The sequence below is a fragment of the Macaca thibetana genome, chromosome 17 (genome assembly GCF_024542745.1).
Source record: "Macaca thibetana thibetana isolate TM-01 chromosome 17, ASM2454274v1, whole genome shotgun sequence".
NCBI classification, from domain to species: Eukaryota; Metazoa; Chordata; class Mammalia; order Primates; family Cercopithecidae; genus Macaca; species Macaca thibetana.
In genome coordinates this window covers 12,433,376-12,449,631 of record NC_065594.1, presented here as the reverse complement: position 1 = coordinate 12,449,631, position 16,256 = coordinate 12,433,376, and the positions used below count along the sequence as shown (strand labels likewise).

Here is a 16,256-nt window from a genome sequence, read left to right as displayed (position 1 = left end):
ATGAGCCTCAGTCCATTCATTTTGTGGTCATCTCACATCAGTGTGGAAGGTGCCCAGCTGATTCGTCTCCAGAGTTTTTACCTCTTGCAGTCACCTCTGTCCAGAGTGAATTCCCGCAGTTTCTGTTCCTGCTCCAGCCCTTTTATATGTTGTATTGGAGCCCCTCTCTGTTCTCCTGGTTTCATGTAACTGCTACCTTTCTTTTCTCATCCATATCCTGTAGTTTTTGCTCCTCTTTCTTAATCGTTATTCTATTCTCCTTTAAAACCACACACACATTGCCCACAAGGAAGTTATATTTTCCCCTAAATTTTCCCCTTAAATTTTACAACATTTTAAAAAAAATTGTATTCCCATTCAGACACACAACAAACTTGCACATTAAATTCATGATAAACTCTTAAATATTAAGAGTAACCAATTCATTTTTATTATATTTTTAAAATACTGATGACTGTGCATTTATCTTTTAACAAAGAACACTTCAAACTCCAACTTTGGTGTGAGTGGAGTCAAGAGTTTATTTTACTATGTTTTTAAATTTTATTTTTTGTTGAGATGGAGTCTCATATGTTGCTTAGATTGGTCTTGAACTCTTGGCCTCCCAAAATGCTATGATTACAGGCTTGAGTCACTGTGCCTGGCTGAGGGAGGGGGTTAATTTATGATGGCATTAGTTTAATCAAGTGTAAAATGTAGATTTGAGGGGGGAGGACCTTAAGTAATGTTTTAAATTAATCAGCTTGATCAAATATTCCAAAACACTGTTCATCACATTCACCCATAATACATGGCTATTGTGAAATTTCCTGTCATTCATGGCTAATCAATTGTGACTTAATAGTTATGTGTTTGTATGTGCATTTTCTATGTTTTTAATGAATTAATGCTAAATATTTCAACATTTGGAAGGATAATGCATCGGTATACCTAACTTCTCTAGCCCACTCTACAGCCCCAGTTTTCAATTCTTAATTCATTCGGTCAATATATATTGAGCATTTATTATGTTATTAGCACTGCATTCACCACTAGGGATGCAGACATTAAAAATCCACTTCCTACCCTCAGGAGGGTTATAATCCAATCTAGTAAGAAAACTGTTACTTTGTGGGGCTTAGGCGTAACTTTAGAAAAGAAGAGTCAGTGTGCTCCAGGCAGGAGGAACATGTGCAAAGGCACTGAGGCAGAGAGTGTGGTGCATTCAAGGAACTGCCAGTTCCTCTCTTTCCCCTGTGAGTATCTGGTGTTGAGGGTAAGAGGAAGAAAGCATACCAGGGCCTCGAGGACAGTGATGAAGATTTAAGCTAACCACTGTGACTGTTCCTGGAGAACAGGAACTAGACTCTGCTAGAGACAAGGCAAAGATTTTGCTGATAATTCTCACCCCATTGGCATCATGTCATCAGTCTGTGCAGTCTGGAACTTCATTGACTGTGTGTGGTGGCCTGCACATAAGACTAGATAGAGGGGTTTTGCCAAACAGGCACGGAATAACTAAGAAATAAAATAGCTCTTTGTGTGCATGCGTGTGTGTACTGAGAAAGTGTTTGAAAGTTTGGTTCATAGAGCTTAACCCAAGTCTAGGAGGGCATGATGTCAAGGAAAAGGACTGATTAAGTAAAGGAAAGGCAAACGCAAAGATCACAAGACAAAATGAGGAATGCTAAAAGGATACAAGTACCATATAGAAGCTAAGATAAAGCTTCAAGATTCTGGAAGCACAGTGGTAGTGGCTTGGCCCGGGGTGCGTCCCTGGGAGTAGGTGGGGTGAAGTGGAGTGGAGACAAATGTCCTGGAGTTGTGAGTTGAAATATTTAAGCTCTCCAGGTGATGCAGGACAGACTCTTCTAGGATTGATAATTTCCGCTGATGGCACTAGCTTTCTTGGCAAATGACGTGTGATTCCTTGAGCATCTAGTGTGCGTCAAACACTGCGCTAGGTGCCAGCAATCAGTGTCTGGAAAGAAAGACAAGGTCCTTGCTCTTATGGGATTTACAATCTAGTGAAGGGGCAAGTCAAGCAAGGAATAAAAAATAATCACAAAATATTATGTGGACATATGTTCTGGTCAGAGTTTAGTGAAGTTTGATCATAAAATGGTCAGGAAAGGCTTCCAAAGAGGGGACAGCTATGCTAAGACCTAAAAGTTAAGAAAATCAAATTCAATAACCTATGTTGTTGTGGTGGTTGTCATTGTTGTTGTTGAGTTCACCATGTGCCGGGCAGTGTTCTAGGAACAGAGGATGCAAAGAGAAATAAAATAGAGGTCCAGGGTTACACAAATAAAATAGAGCTATCGATAAAATCCATTAAATCCAAAAGATTTCCTAGGACTCCAAAGATGCATTTGGATTTGTAGTTGTTCCCTTATTGATATGGTTTGGATGTTTGTCCCCTCCAAATCTCATGTGCAAATGTGATTCCCAGTGTTGGAGGTGGAGCCTGGTGGGAGGTGATTGGATCATAAGGATGGATAACTCATGAATAGTTTAGCACCATCCCCTTGGTGATGAGTGAGTTCTCACTCAGTTAGTCCACACAAGAGCTGGTTGTCCCTCACCGTTGCTCTTGCTCTTGCCATGTGATCCTCCTGCCCGCTCCCGCTTCTGCCATGATTGTAAGCTTCCTGAGGCCCTCACCATAAGCCAAGCAGATGTTGGTGCCACACTTGTACAGCCTGCAGAACAATGTACCAATTAAATCTATTTTCTTTATAAATTACCCAGCTTCAGGTATTTCTTTATAGTGACACAAAGTGGCCTAACACATTAAGTAATATCAAACATTTTTATTTTAAATGGTACTTGTAAAATAATGTATAAAAATAATTACAACAAATATATTATTAGCAATGAATGACCACTACTGAAGTGATATAGAAAATATAGTATTTTCTCATATGGAAGGTAAATGCAGTTGACCCTTTGATATAGTTTGGCTCTGCGTCCCCACCCAAATCTCATGTTGAATTGTAATTCCCAGTGTTGGGGGGACCTCGTGGGAGGTGATTGAATCATGGGTGTCGATTTCCCCCTTGCTGTTCTCATGGTAGTGAGTGAGTTCTCATGAGATCTAGTTGTTTAAAAGTGTGTAGCACTTCCCCCTTCACTATCTTTCTCCTCTCCACCATGGTAAGACGTGCTTGCTTCTCCTTTGCCTCTTGCCATAATTGTGTAAGTTTCCTGAGGACTCCCAGCCATGCTTCCTGTACAGTCTGTGGAACTGTGAGTCAATTAAACCTCTTCTCTTTATAAATTAGCCAGTCTCGGGTAGTTCTTGAACAACGCAGGAGTTAGGGGGACCAGGTCCTCCTGCTCCCCCGACCTATAGTCAAAAATCCAAGTATAACTTTTGACTCCCCAGAAATTTAACTACTAATAGCTTACTGTTAACTGGAAGCCTTATCAATAATATAAACTGTTGGTTAACACATGTTTTGTTATTTTGCATGTATTATATATTATATTCTTTCATTAAAGCAAGTTAAAGAAAATATATTCACTATCCATTAAGTGCAAGTGGACCGTCACAAAGGTCTTCATTCTCATTGTCTTCACGTTGAGTAAGCTGATGAGAAGGAAGAAGAAAAGAGGGTTGGTCTTGCTGTCTCGGAGGTGGCAGAGGCAGAAGAAGTAGAGAAGGTGGAAAGGGAGGCAGGCACACTCAGTGTAGCGTTTTTTGAAAAAAAAAATCCACATGTAAGTGGACCCATGCTGTTCAAGCCTATATTGTTCAAGGATCAACTATGTGTCCTTCTGTGTAGACAGAAGGAAAATGTATGTTAAACAATAAAAGTAATTTCCATTGCCCCAGATACTCTTAAAACTAATAACTCTCATTTATTAACCATGTTATCACAAGGCACTAACAGGAAGACACTTAAAGTTTTAAAAAGTTGCACTCCTAACCTAAGTGATCCACCCACCTTGGCCTCCCAAAGACTGGATTTAAAGATGGATGGTAAACATTTGAGTCTTGGTTCTGCAACTTATTAGCTGATGATTTTGATCAAATCATTTAAATTTTCTGAAATTGTTTTCCTGCCACTTTTGTTTTGTTTTTCTAAGGAGTAGCAGTTGACCTCATGTGCTAGTTATATTAAATAACGCTTACAAGACGCATTATCCTGGGTAGTGTTAAACTAGAGCAAGGTCTTATTAAAGATGAAATTCCTAAATAAAATGCCATACCTACACAGATTAATTAACAAGGTGGGAGGTAGTACTGAGATAGCTCCAAAAGACTTTCCTCTAGAATGTGGAACAAATGCTGCCTGCCTTTAGAGATGCCAAAGGTTTGTTCAATATGTATTTGTGGAATAAATATAATTGGAGTGGAGGGTTACCCCATGGAAGGCGACAAGGGTCCCAGCCCCTTCCAACTGTCCACACCAGTAAACATACTTAATCAGCCTTGATTTATGTCAGCAGTTGGAACACAATTAGGGCCACCAGGAGAGACCTGTGTCACTCTAGGAATAAAGATCTTTGTTGAATAAATATATTTTTATGCATGCAAGTAGGAAATGTACTTGCTCCATATGTGGATTTTCCCTAAACTTTCCTATTATTTACAATACCTTTCATTTTGATGACACTTTAATTATAAAACACTCTCATATATGGTTTAACTATGAGCAGGGTAGGTAGAACAAAGAGTTCTTTGCTGCATTTGACAGATAAGGAAACCTATGTTTAGGGAGATTAAATAGCTTCTATCTCTCCTACACCTTATCATTCCCAGAGCTGAGATGTGAATCCTATTCTCGTACCTCCCACATCCCGTGCTAGTTTATAATACTCATTAGTGACTTCTGGCTGTTTAGCATGAGGCTATTCAGAATTTGGCTGGACTGGAATCTCATGAGAATTGCAGAAATGGTTTAGCCAAACAACAACAACAATAGCAATTAAAATTTAATGAATGCTCATTATATGCCAGGCACCATTCTAAATATTTTGCATGTACTATTGCATTTGATCCTTGCCAAAAACCCTATGAGGTAAGCATTATTATAATCCCCATTTTATAGATGCTGAGGCTGAGGAACTCAGAAAATGGGTAACTTACGGAGATTACACAGCTAGTAGGTGCAGAGCCGTGGTATGAACCTAGTTGGCTACCTCCTCTGTCTGTGCCATCAGTCACTTCCCTGTACTGCCTGTGGGAACTGGGGACTGGCTTTCAGTGCTCTTCAGATGATGTGTTCATTGACCTTAAGAAGCTCAGTAACAACGGAAGAATGCTTCACAGTGTATGTTTGAGGTCTCAAACTACTCTATGTATACTAAGACAGTCATAACAAATTACCTAAATCGATATGCTAATGCAAGGTTGTGTGCTAAGCTAAGCTACTTACTCAACCTTTATAAAACAGACAGGCTGAAGGATGGCACAAGTGATGTCAAGATGATTTCAATCACTGGAAACGTCTTCAATCCAATGGCCTGTGAATGCCATCAGAAATTTGTAAGACACTTCCCCAAGGTCTCCCATATGGTAATCATGGTTCCCCAAAGTGTACATGAAAATATAGAAAGGAATTGTGATATTTGTAAAGTTGATGACTATGATATGACATTCAGCCTGAAGATTCAAAGCATTCACCAGTCTACATCAGGGAAATGTGAAACACAGCCAAAGTTATTAATTGGCAATGCAGAGTTTACAGCTAACACTAAATTTTGCTTCCAAGAAAGTGTAGAGCCTGATGCTTTTTTAATTAACAGAACAAAACCCAAAATGCAATCAAAATTGTTAGCATTCAAAGACTGGCAGATTCAGAGCATGGCAATGGGATACACAGATAGACCAATCAGGGCAGGCACAGATTGGTGACTGTGATCCAAGGACCCAGCTTGAAAAGTCAGCTTCTCCAGAACTTTCAGCAACACTTTTAAAATGAGGAAATAAATAATATGAGATTGCATTTCACAATCTCCAACAACATGTCCCTGAAATGGAGCCTGAAGGATACATCAAAGGAAGAGTTGCTACACCCCATCTCTCCTGGGAAGGGAACATGCAGGGAAAGAGTTGCAAGAGCTCTTCACCCTTCTACCCTGCAGCAAAGGAAAATGGGTCTCCTCAAGAAAGGCATTTCCCCACAGCAAAGCTGCAAGCAACATGAAATAATGCACTATGACTATGGGTTCTTGGTGAAGGATTCCTGGCCTGGTACAGTTAGAAATTGGGCTCTATTCTCAAGCAAAGGCTTCCAGCAAAAAAAATACCACAGCAAGCAGACCGTGGAATGTGCTTCTCCACTCTTCTGTAGGGGGTGATGGCACAGAATCAGAGTTGAACATGGGAGGGAAGTGGAAGGGATAAAAATGTAATGGAATTGCAGAGTTGTTGGCATTCAGATGTGTAGGTGGTGGGCGGCAAGTCCTGCTTATTGCCTGTGGTTGTGAAAGGCAATGGTGATTGTTCTTATTACATAGCAGTAAGGGAAGGAGAAAAATATATGTATTTTTTTCATTTGTCAAAGTTATTTATCACAGGATTATTTGTAATTTTAGAAATTTGGAGAAAAATGTCCAAAATTGTGAAAGCTTTAATAAATTATAGTGTGTTTATCCCACAGAATTTTAGATATTCATTAAAAACTATATTTTAAAAGAAAATACATTGGAAAAATGCTCACAATCTACTGCTTAGTGAAAAAAATGAAAAACTTGGTATAAAAACTCTTCCAAGTTTTTTTAATATGCAAGGAAAAAACTAAAAAGGCCAGTTTTCAAATGTTGTCAGCTCTCTTTTTGGTAATATTACAGGTACTTTTAATGTTTCTATTATAATTTTTATGTGTTTAAAAAACTAATTATCAGTATGTATTACCTCTATGTTTAAAATTAATAAACATTATATAAGAAGAGAGTGATAATTAATGAGAATGAAGCAATATCAGCATAAGCATTCTTAAAATTTTCACTTATCCTAAGGAGGATCCTAGTGGTAACCAGTCATTTAAAACTATAGGAATAGTCATTCAGTCAGTAAATGATCCTACTCCTACTATGTGCTGTTCACTGAAAAAGGTACAAGGGGTTGAGAAATAAAAGTCCTGTACTAGTCCTAGTTGGAGGAACTCAGGACTGCAGGGACAACTGAGAAGAAACAGGTAAGGACACTTAGCTCTAGCTCTTTGATAAGTGCTCCTCTGGCAGTATCCCCAAAGCACAGCAGAAACACAGTGGAAGAGGAACCCATCCAGCCACTGGGATTTGTAGAAGGATCAAGGAGAAGGTGATATGTGAGTGCATCTGAGTTGAATCTCGAAGGATGAGTGAAGACGAAAAAAATTAGAGTAAGGGCATTCAAGCACAGCTGATATATAAAGACATAGAGTGCGGTGCAAGCAAGAGCTTTCAAATGGGACTCTTTTTATGCTGAAATTCAGGGAAGGGAAAGAGAAAACTTGAACTGAATTGGTTACTCAGGAGATAGAGAGGTGGGGAAAGATTGAAGCAATATAGGATGTATGGAGGAGTTTCAGATGTCTTCTAGATTTCTCTCTCAGTCACTAGATGGGTGGTAGCGCCAGTTGGCTCACATAGGAAATAGAGATGAAAAGCAGGTTTGGAAGGAAAGTTCTGGAGATACCCATCAGGAAGTTAAACAATACATGGCCCTAGAGTAGAATCATTCATTTATTCTATAAGTATTTACTGACCATAACTGTCCTCGACTGTTTTAGGTACTGAGGATGCACAAGCAAGTAAGACAGACAGGGCCTCAGTTCTTAGGGAGCTCACAGTCTGCCTGGGAGACCGACCACAAACAAACAAACATAATGTCTGGAAGTGGAAGTGCTATCAGGAAAACTAAACTAGATGTCGTGAGAAGGAGCTATTTCGGTTGGGTGTCAGGGACGGCCTCTTGAAAGGGCTCAGGATGGATTTGGGCTAGGACAGTAATGTAATTATGATAGTATTGTTGTTGGGAGCATAGGCTAGGTCCTTTCTGTGTGCCAAATGGATTATTTCATTTAATCCACACTGCAATCGTCTAGGGAGGTACTATTGCAAGGCAGAAACATATGCAGAATCAAACGGGACGCTGCCTTTAGCCACATTCTTAACCACATATACTGTCTATCTATAGCCCGTCAGGCCTTAAGAAGGACCATGTGAGGCCGTCTGTGAAAAGGAGGAACCCAGGGGAGGGTGTCGCCTGACAGCCACGAGACAAGCCTGTGTCAGAGGAAGGAAATGGGCTGCAGTGTCCAATGGTCCATGCACCCTGGAAAGGACAACAATAACTGGAACACGTCGTTAGATTTAGCAACCAGATGATTATTGGTGACCTTGGCAAGATCATGTTCATTGAGGAAGGGAGGAAGCCCAGATTGCAGTGTTGACAAGGAAAGACTTCTCTTCCCAGGGACACAGGGTAGAGGCGGTGGGCTTTAGAATGGCTGCTGTTGTTTTAGTTTTGGTTTGTTTAAAAGCAGGGTGAGACTGGAGGGTTGAGCCTATGGAGAGCGAGAGATTGAGGGTCTGTGAAGGAGAGGAAATAACCCATGTAGCAAAGTCCCTGTTGGGATAAGAAGGGAAAGAAAGCCCAACACATGTGAGGGGCGTGGTCTCGGGCTGGAAGAACAATACCTCTTCCACTGAGATGGAAGGGAAGAGTCTAAGCAAGAAGGGAGGTAGGGCTAGGGGGTTACCTGAGTTATTTTCTCTGAAGTAGGTGATATTTTCATCTGGTGAAGGCCCCAGAGGGGATTCTACCTAAGGTTCAGCTTTAAAACAGATCTTGAGGAGAATGAGAGTGGATGCTGTACAAATGACTGCAAGTAGCCCTGAGGTTCCTATTGAGGTTGGAACACTTGGCATTTGTGGCAGCTCCATCTGCACAGCTGTGTGGTTTCTTCCAACAGGGCCAGCAGCCGGGGCTGGCAGAGAGCTGGGCCATGCTGGGTGGCACACACTGCTCAGCCGGCACCTGTTCCAGGCAGATCATTTCCGTCTTTCATCTGGGCTTCTCTTGGACAGTCCTCAATTCATGGGCCATCCGACAGCCAGAACTAAACAAATGTGCAATGCCAGAATTTAGTCTTCACATTAGTCATTTAAGGAAAACCCCTAATCAATGGCATCTGAATATAAAATACGTGCTAGAATAGAAAGTAGTAGGGGCCCATGCTCTTGAGAGCTAAATGATCACTAAAATAGCTAGAATGGTTATGTTCTGTTCCCGCGTGTATAATGTTAAAACTACTGCCTCTGTTTGATTCAATAAGGGGTCCCTTCTATAAGTCAAATACACAGCTTTCCTGGGAATGTAATTGTTAAACATTTTCTTGTTACACTGTATAGCAGCCACTTTAAGATAACAGGAGTCTTGTTCTTTGCAGAGCATTTTGTTACCTCTACATGCATACAAAGCAGAGGATAGAATCAAAAGGGTATTTGGCTTGGGTCCAGAAAGCAATCTGGATTAGTCTATATAACTGGCTGTCACAGTTTCAAGTCCATTTCTGATCCATGACTTATTGCTTCATAACTGACTATTTCAAAGATTTACCAGGATGCTACAAAAAAAAAAAAAAAAAAAAAAAAGATCTCATTACTTTCTAGCTCATTCTGAGGTATGTTTCACTAGTTAACATTTTAAAATATTTAAAGTAACAAAATAAGACAATAAAGACTATTTCTTACCATTGTCCCTGTCATTCCCATTTTCTACCAACAAGATAAACTGATGGAGGGAATATTTGCTAGAAGTGTAGCAGAAGTGTAGAGGGAATACTTTAGCTAGAGGTTAGTTTCCACCCCCTAAGGCAGTAGCAATTTATATAATAGAGGAAGGACTGAATACTTCTAATTTTCAAACTTCCTGTAGAGCACCTGAAATTAAAATGAATATCTGATTAAATTTTGGTTCTTATTTGGCAGCCTGGTACAAAGACATTTAAAAAGAAATGAGATTCAAGAATTCAGAAATTCCTTTTGAAAAATGTGTTCCTCTCCCCAAACCTGAGGTGTAAGACATTAATCACATCTCTGAATTAGTTAAATGTTGTCACAGTTACTTTCTTGGAAGACCTCAAAGCACTTCAGAAACGAAACTTTGTGAAATGCAGGACACCCTGAGGCCTGAGATAGTATTGTCTTCTCCTTATGAATGAGTTGAAGCCCAGGAAGTGGACTTGGACTTCAGTGATGATGTACTTCTTAAAGAGCCAATACACTTCCCTCTTTCCTTCAGGAATCAGAGTTAATTTCTAACTACAAGCCTACTTTACATTTTTGGCTAAAATACCTTAAAATTCTTCTATTTTTGTATTTCACTTCTTCATAATACCTACTTCTTTAACTGCATCCAGATTGTAATGCTTTCTCAAACTATGTAAATCTATTTTAGGTAGGTTCCTCATGGTTTGACCTTAATATTTTAAAGTTATTTTCCTCCTCATAATGGCTATGCAATGGAAATAATATTTTGACACTTCAAACCATATTAATTTGATTGTAGTTTGCAGCCAGATAATTATTTCATTGAAGAAATCAGGAAGGATTAACAGAATGTTCAGTTTACCAATATTGAACATCAAAAGAATGTCAGCCAAACCGAGTAGCTGACTTCAAGAGACTTGAATTCAGGGAAACTGGGATGAGTTATGCTCTCACTGTGGCATATATAAATTTTTGTTGTTGTTGTAGTTGTGAAGATGGTAGTTTCTGAAACTGAAAAATAAAGGAAAGTATCAAGAAATAGGAGGAATATGGTCCAGCCCCTGATTTCTGGGTAAAACTGGAAGAAAGCTGGAAGCTCCTTGAGTGGGGGGCCGTGGGGACCAGGCTGTCAGGTTGGGCGAGGGAGGGAAGGGGAAGCGCGCTCCTGGAAGGCGTGGGGCGCGAGGCAGCCAGGGGGAGGGCAGGGGAGGGAGGGGAGTGGAGGAGCGCCCAACGGAGGGGAGGAGGGGAGGAGAAGGAAAGTGGGAAAGGAGTAGAGGAGTTGGCGAGCGCAGAGATTGACCTAGCGTGGCGCTCCTGGTGGCCAGGCATCCCGGTCCTCGCGCGTGGCGCAGCCTCCCGGCGCCGGACTGACCCATGTCGCGCCCGCATTGGGTCCCGGGACCCCGGCGGGAGTGCCGCGTCCGTCCTCCCCAGTCGCCGGGAGTCTGAGTCGCGGGCCACGCGGGAGTGGCGGTGCCGAGCCCGCCGGTCGTTATGAGGAGGGATCTAACATGACCAGCAAACGGAAACCTTGCCAAACGCGGCTCAGGAGATCCATCAGTGAGCAGTTGCGGGACTCCACGGCCAGAGCCTGGGATCTGCTGTGGAAGAACGTCCGGGAGAGGCGGCTGGCAGGTCAGTGCCCCGGAGACGCCGGGACCCAGTGGGGCTGGGGAGGCGCTGACCGCGTAGCTCTCCCGGGCCCGCCGCCCTCCTCTGCCCTGGGCTCCCGGGCATGAGTTTCAGAGCCCAAGGCCCGGGCGAGCGGGCTGCGGGCACCACCCTCCCTGGGCCGGGCCCCGAGCGCCCGCCCGCCGCACCTCCCGGTGGGTGGGTGTGGGCTCCGTGCCGGACGCGCGCTGACAGCCCGGCCTGGTGCTCCATGCTGGCGGGCCGCGGGACAGGGGTTACCTGGAGGGGCTGCCCCCTACTCCGCTGCCATCCCATTCCACCCCAGTGAATAAGTGCCCAGACCAAGTGGCCCTTCGCAAAGGCTGCCCCTTCCCAACTTTGCCTTCTCCACGTGGGACACATCCACTGAGTGCGCGGGAGGGAGAGTGAATGCAAGGCAAGGAGCACGTCCAAAGCGCCGCAGACCAGCTGCTCAGGGGTAGAGGGGGAGACGTGAAGGGATACAGGTGGACGGTAGTTGGTGCAGGTAGCTGGCTGGCTGTCCGCAGGCCCTGCCAGCTGTGAAAGCAGGCTTTCCTCCCTTTGAGGTTGCAAGGAAGGGCCTCCCTTTGGGACTCCATTGCCCACGAATCAGAGCAAGAGAGGAAGTGATTGTTTTGAGCCAGGAGGTCCTTAAGAATCCTTGCTTGGATCAGAAGGCCGCCCCATCCTTAGTACCTCCCCCAGTGTCACACTGCCCCTTGCTGCTTCTGTGCATGCTCCATGGGACCCTCTTTCTGTAGGGCCAAGGATGCAGTGGGTGGTCCAGCCACCTCAGAGCTTTCACTGGCAACTTTAGGACCCTTTAGTCACTGCCTCATGCCTGCCCCAATAAGAGAAAGTGGCCAGACTCCACAGCACAGTTCCTGGGCAGTGCAGGGTTTAGGGCCCCTTCGCCAACATGTTAGCTGCTGGAAGATGCTTCAGGGACTGGGGGAAGCATGATTGGAATGGCCCCTGAGGTGACCCCGAGGCAAGTCTCTGGACCTTGTTGCCTCTGTGTCCTCTCCAGGGCTATCTCTTGAGCTGGGCAGTGACCACCACATGGGGCAGAAGAAAGTTCTAGAGAAGAAGGTCTGATGCCTAGGCAGAAGGAAAGGATGCCACTGGTGAAGTGGGAGATCTAACCTTCTTTGAACTCCTCCCTTTTTTCCTTATTTGAACTGTAAAGCAAGTGGTTTGCTAGATATTCTGCCCTTAAACTCATGCACCCACATCCCTCATCCACCTGAAAGCATTCTGGGGAAGATGCCCAGAATCTATAGCACCTTGAGAGAAGGTCGCTAGCAAGCTAAATTAAAAGTGGAGATTATGGATGATTCCAACACTTGATGTTGTAAGCATACGATGTTGATTCCACATTTTCTCTCCAACACAGTGGCCACATTTAGTGTGCACCCAAGAAATAAACAGACTTTTTTGGTTTGGACCCAGAAATAAATTGTGGTAACCCAGCAGTTTTGACTGTTGATGTTTAAAAACCTGTACATGCACTGTAGACCTCAATTAATAACAATTAATAACTTTCCCTATTATCATGCTAAATTGTATATTCTACATGATGGATGGTTTTAGAGAAATTTTTGTGGTCTAGTAAACTTTTGTTGCTTCATAACTTCAGAATGCTTACTGCAAATGTCTCTTTCATAGCTTCTGTTATTTACGTTTGTTAAGTTTGTTAAATCAGTGGGTCCTCAGGAAACAAGAAGTCATTCCAGGAGGCCTGCCAAGGCTGTGCTGGGTTTTTATAGAACCTGAGACCAAAGATGACTGCAGCTCTGTCTCTTTCAAGAAGCGATCTGGGAAGGAAGAGAGTGTCATGTGAAGACTTAAAACTATTAAGATTGTCCAAGAAAGTCATATTCACATGAATTTTACATTGCAGTTAAGGTGGTGAAGGGAAAAAGGTTTTTTTTTTTTTGAGACAGAGTCTTGCTCTGCCGCCCAGGCTGGAGTGCAGTGGTGTGATCTTGGCTCACTGCAAGCTCCGCCTCCCGGGTTCACGCCATTCTCCTGCCTCAGCCTCCCGAGTAGCTGGGACTACTGGCGCCCACCACTACGCCCAGCTAATTTTTTGTATTTTTAGTAGAGACGGGGTTTCACCATGTTAGTCAGGATGGTCTCCATCTCCTGACCTCATGATCTGCCCACCTCGGCCTCCCAAAGTGCTGGGATTACAGGCATGAGCCACCGCGCCCAGCCGGGAAAAAGTTTTAATCCTTGGAAATAAACTGTAGATAGAGACTTTAAGATCATGAATACATAGAGGGCTAAAAGTGGTTTCAGAATAGGAAATATAAGAGTGCTCTCAAGAGTAGTGCAATTATTTTTTAAAATAGCGGTATGAGGTTTGAAAATGTTTAATCAGAATACTAATATCTGCTTACCCATAATCTGCTTACCACTCTGCTCACAGTGGATGCCAGCAGGTTATTCAGCTGGGACCAAACAATCCTCTGTGAGGCCAACTTTAGCTTCTGCTTCTCTAAGCAAAGTGGGATGCCTGCCACAAAACCAGGCCAACTCCGTAAAGGCACTTTTAGATGCAAATTGATTTTCTGGGGTTTTCTTGCTAAGGTGGCTAAAATATGGAACTTTGGCCATGAGACACTGAAATACTTAAGTTATTAATGTTGGCATCAATTCTAGGTGAAAATGTTCTTCATCTGTAAAAGTGTTCTTTATATGGTTCAGTTCACAATACCAGAATAATCAACCATAGTCATGTATCACTTTACGATGAAGATATAGTCTAAGAAATGCATTGTTAGGTGATTTCATTGGTTGAGTGAATCAAGTGTAAATCATAGAATGTATTTACACAAACTTGGTTGGTATAGCCTGCTACACACCTAGGCTATATGGTGTGGCCTATTTCTCCTAGATTACAAACCTGTAGAGCATATTACTATACTAAATACTGTGGGCAATTGTAACACAATGGCAAGTATTTTTGTCTCTAAACACATCTAAAAAGAAAGGGTACAGTAGTCAGGCATGGTGGCGCATGCCTGTAATCTCAGCACTTTGGGAGGCCAAGGTGGGCAGATCACTTGAGGACAAGAGTTCGAGACCAGCCTGGCCAACATAGTGAAACCCCATCTCTACTAAAATAAACAAACAAAAAAATCAGGCAGGTGTGGTGGCACACATGTGTAATCCAAGCTACATGGGAGACAGGCATGAGAATCATTTGAACCCAGGAGGCAGAGGTTACAGTGAGCCAAGATTGTGCCACTGTACTCCAACCTAGGTAATAGAGCAAGACTCTGTCTCAAAAACAGAAAAAAGAAAGGGTACACTAAAAACATGGCATTGTTAGCTTATGGGACCACTGTCGTATATGTAGTCCAGTTCGTCATTGACTGAAACGTTGTTGTGTGGTATATAACTGTATATGAATATATCCCAAGAGGGTATCTGTTCTGTCAACAGATGAGATTAGGCTATTGGCTTTTTTTGGTCTTGCTTTTATATCTTTTTTTTATCAAGTAAGTTTAGTGCTGGAACTTCTTTAACTTGGCTAAAATTTTCTTCTTACTATACTTAGTCAATGGAACAGTGTTCAAAGTGCTTCATAATTAACTTGTATTTGCAGCCAGGTGCAGTGGCTCATGCCTATTATCCTACTACTTTGGGAGGCTGAGGCAGGTGGATCACCTGAGGTCAGAAGTTCAAGACAGCCTGGCCAACATAGTGAAACCCTATCTCTACCAAAACAACAACAACAACAACAACAAAATTAGCCTGCTGTGGTGGCATGCATCTGTAGTCCCAGCTACTCAGGAGGTTGAGGCAGGAGAATCGCTTGAACCTGGGAGGCGGAGGTTGCAGTGAGCTGATATTGCACCACTGCACCCCAGCCTAGGTGACAGAGCAAGACTCTGTCTCAAAAAAATAATAAATAAAATAAATAAATAAAACATATAAAAATAAAAGATAAATAAATAAACCTGTATTTGCTATCTAGGGCATTCTGAAGGTATTTGATTCTTCCTTTTGCTTTTTTCCATCCCAAGGAAGGAAATCCTTTTTCTAACTCACTCTTATTTCTTTTCATAAAAAGCTGTCTTGTCAACTGAACAGAAAGACAAAAAGAAGTAGAGCTGTTTAAGCATATTAAAGCCTATGTGTTTCTGTGCCATAGGACCATATTTAGGACGGAGGGGATCATACATATTTGAAAAATGCATTTCTTTAAAAAAACAAACAAACAAACAATTACTATTCTAGAGTTTCTGGGGTCCTAGGGAGGTTAGCTGGGTGGTTCTGTCTCAGGGTCTCTTATAATATGGCCTTCAATCTGTCAGCTGGGGTGGCAGTCATCTGAAGGCTTGATTGAAGCTGGTGGATCTGCTTCCAAGCTCGCTCACCTTAGGTGCTGGCAGGCCTTGGTTCTCTCTGGCTGTTGGCTGGAAGCTTCAATTTCTTGCCCTGTGTGCCTGATACACAATATGGCAGAGATCTGAGAGAAGAGAGCATGCACTCAAGACAGAAATTGCAGTGTTTGTAACCTGATCTCAGAAGTGACGTATCATGTGGGAGGGAACTGACTACGTAAGAAGTGGCTACCAGGAGGTGGGGATGATTGGGGGCCAACCTGGAGGCTGGGTACCACAGGTACAAAAGCATTTAAGGTTGTCCTTAGCAAATGCCAGGTCAAATCTGAAATCTTCCTAACAAGGAAACCCCAAAGCAAAACTTTTTTTTTTTTCATTTGAACAAATAGCCTGGAAAAATCATTTCTTAATGTAGGTCACAGTGACACAAATAATGAAACCAATGGAAGGATAAGATATGAATGATGTTCAAATATATTCATTTCATTGCAAAAATACGAAAAGGAGTTATTATTAAAGAAGAACTTACATTGGGAGCTCTTACTGGATTTTCCA

General features: G+C 42.5%; 1 protein-coding gene across 2 annotated transcripts in view; it reads left to right on the top strand.

The window, feature by feature from the left end:
- The window catches only part of STARD13 (StAR related lipid transfer domain containing 13), a 556,563-nt gene that overhangs the window by 287,928 nt on the left and 252,379 nt on the right, over positions 1-16,256 (top strand). The window contains exon 1 of one of the 2 annotated variants that reach the window (XM_050766578.1): positions 10,954-11,325. The exons of the other annotated variant lie outside the window; for it this stretch is intronic. Coding sequence (XP_050622535.1) covers positions 11,202-11,325 — 124 coding nt within the window. The 5' untranslated portion in view covers positions 10,954-11,201. Of the gene's footprint in view, positions 1-10,953; positions 11,326-16,256 lie in introns of those variants that run through there. 2 annotated transcript variants of the gene reach the window in all.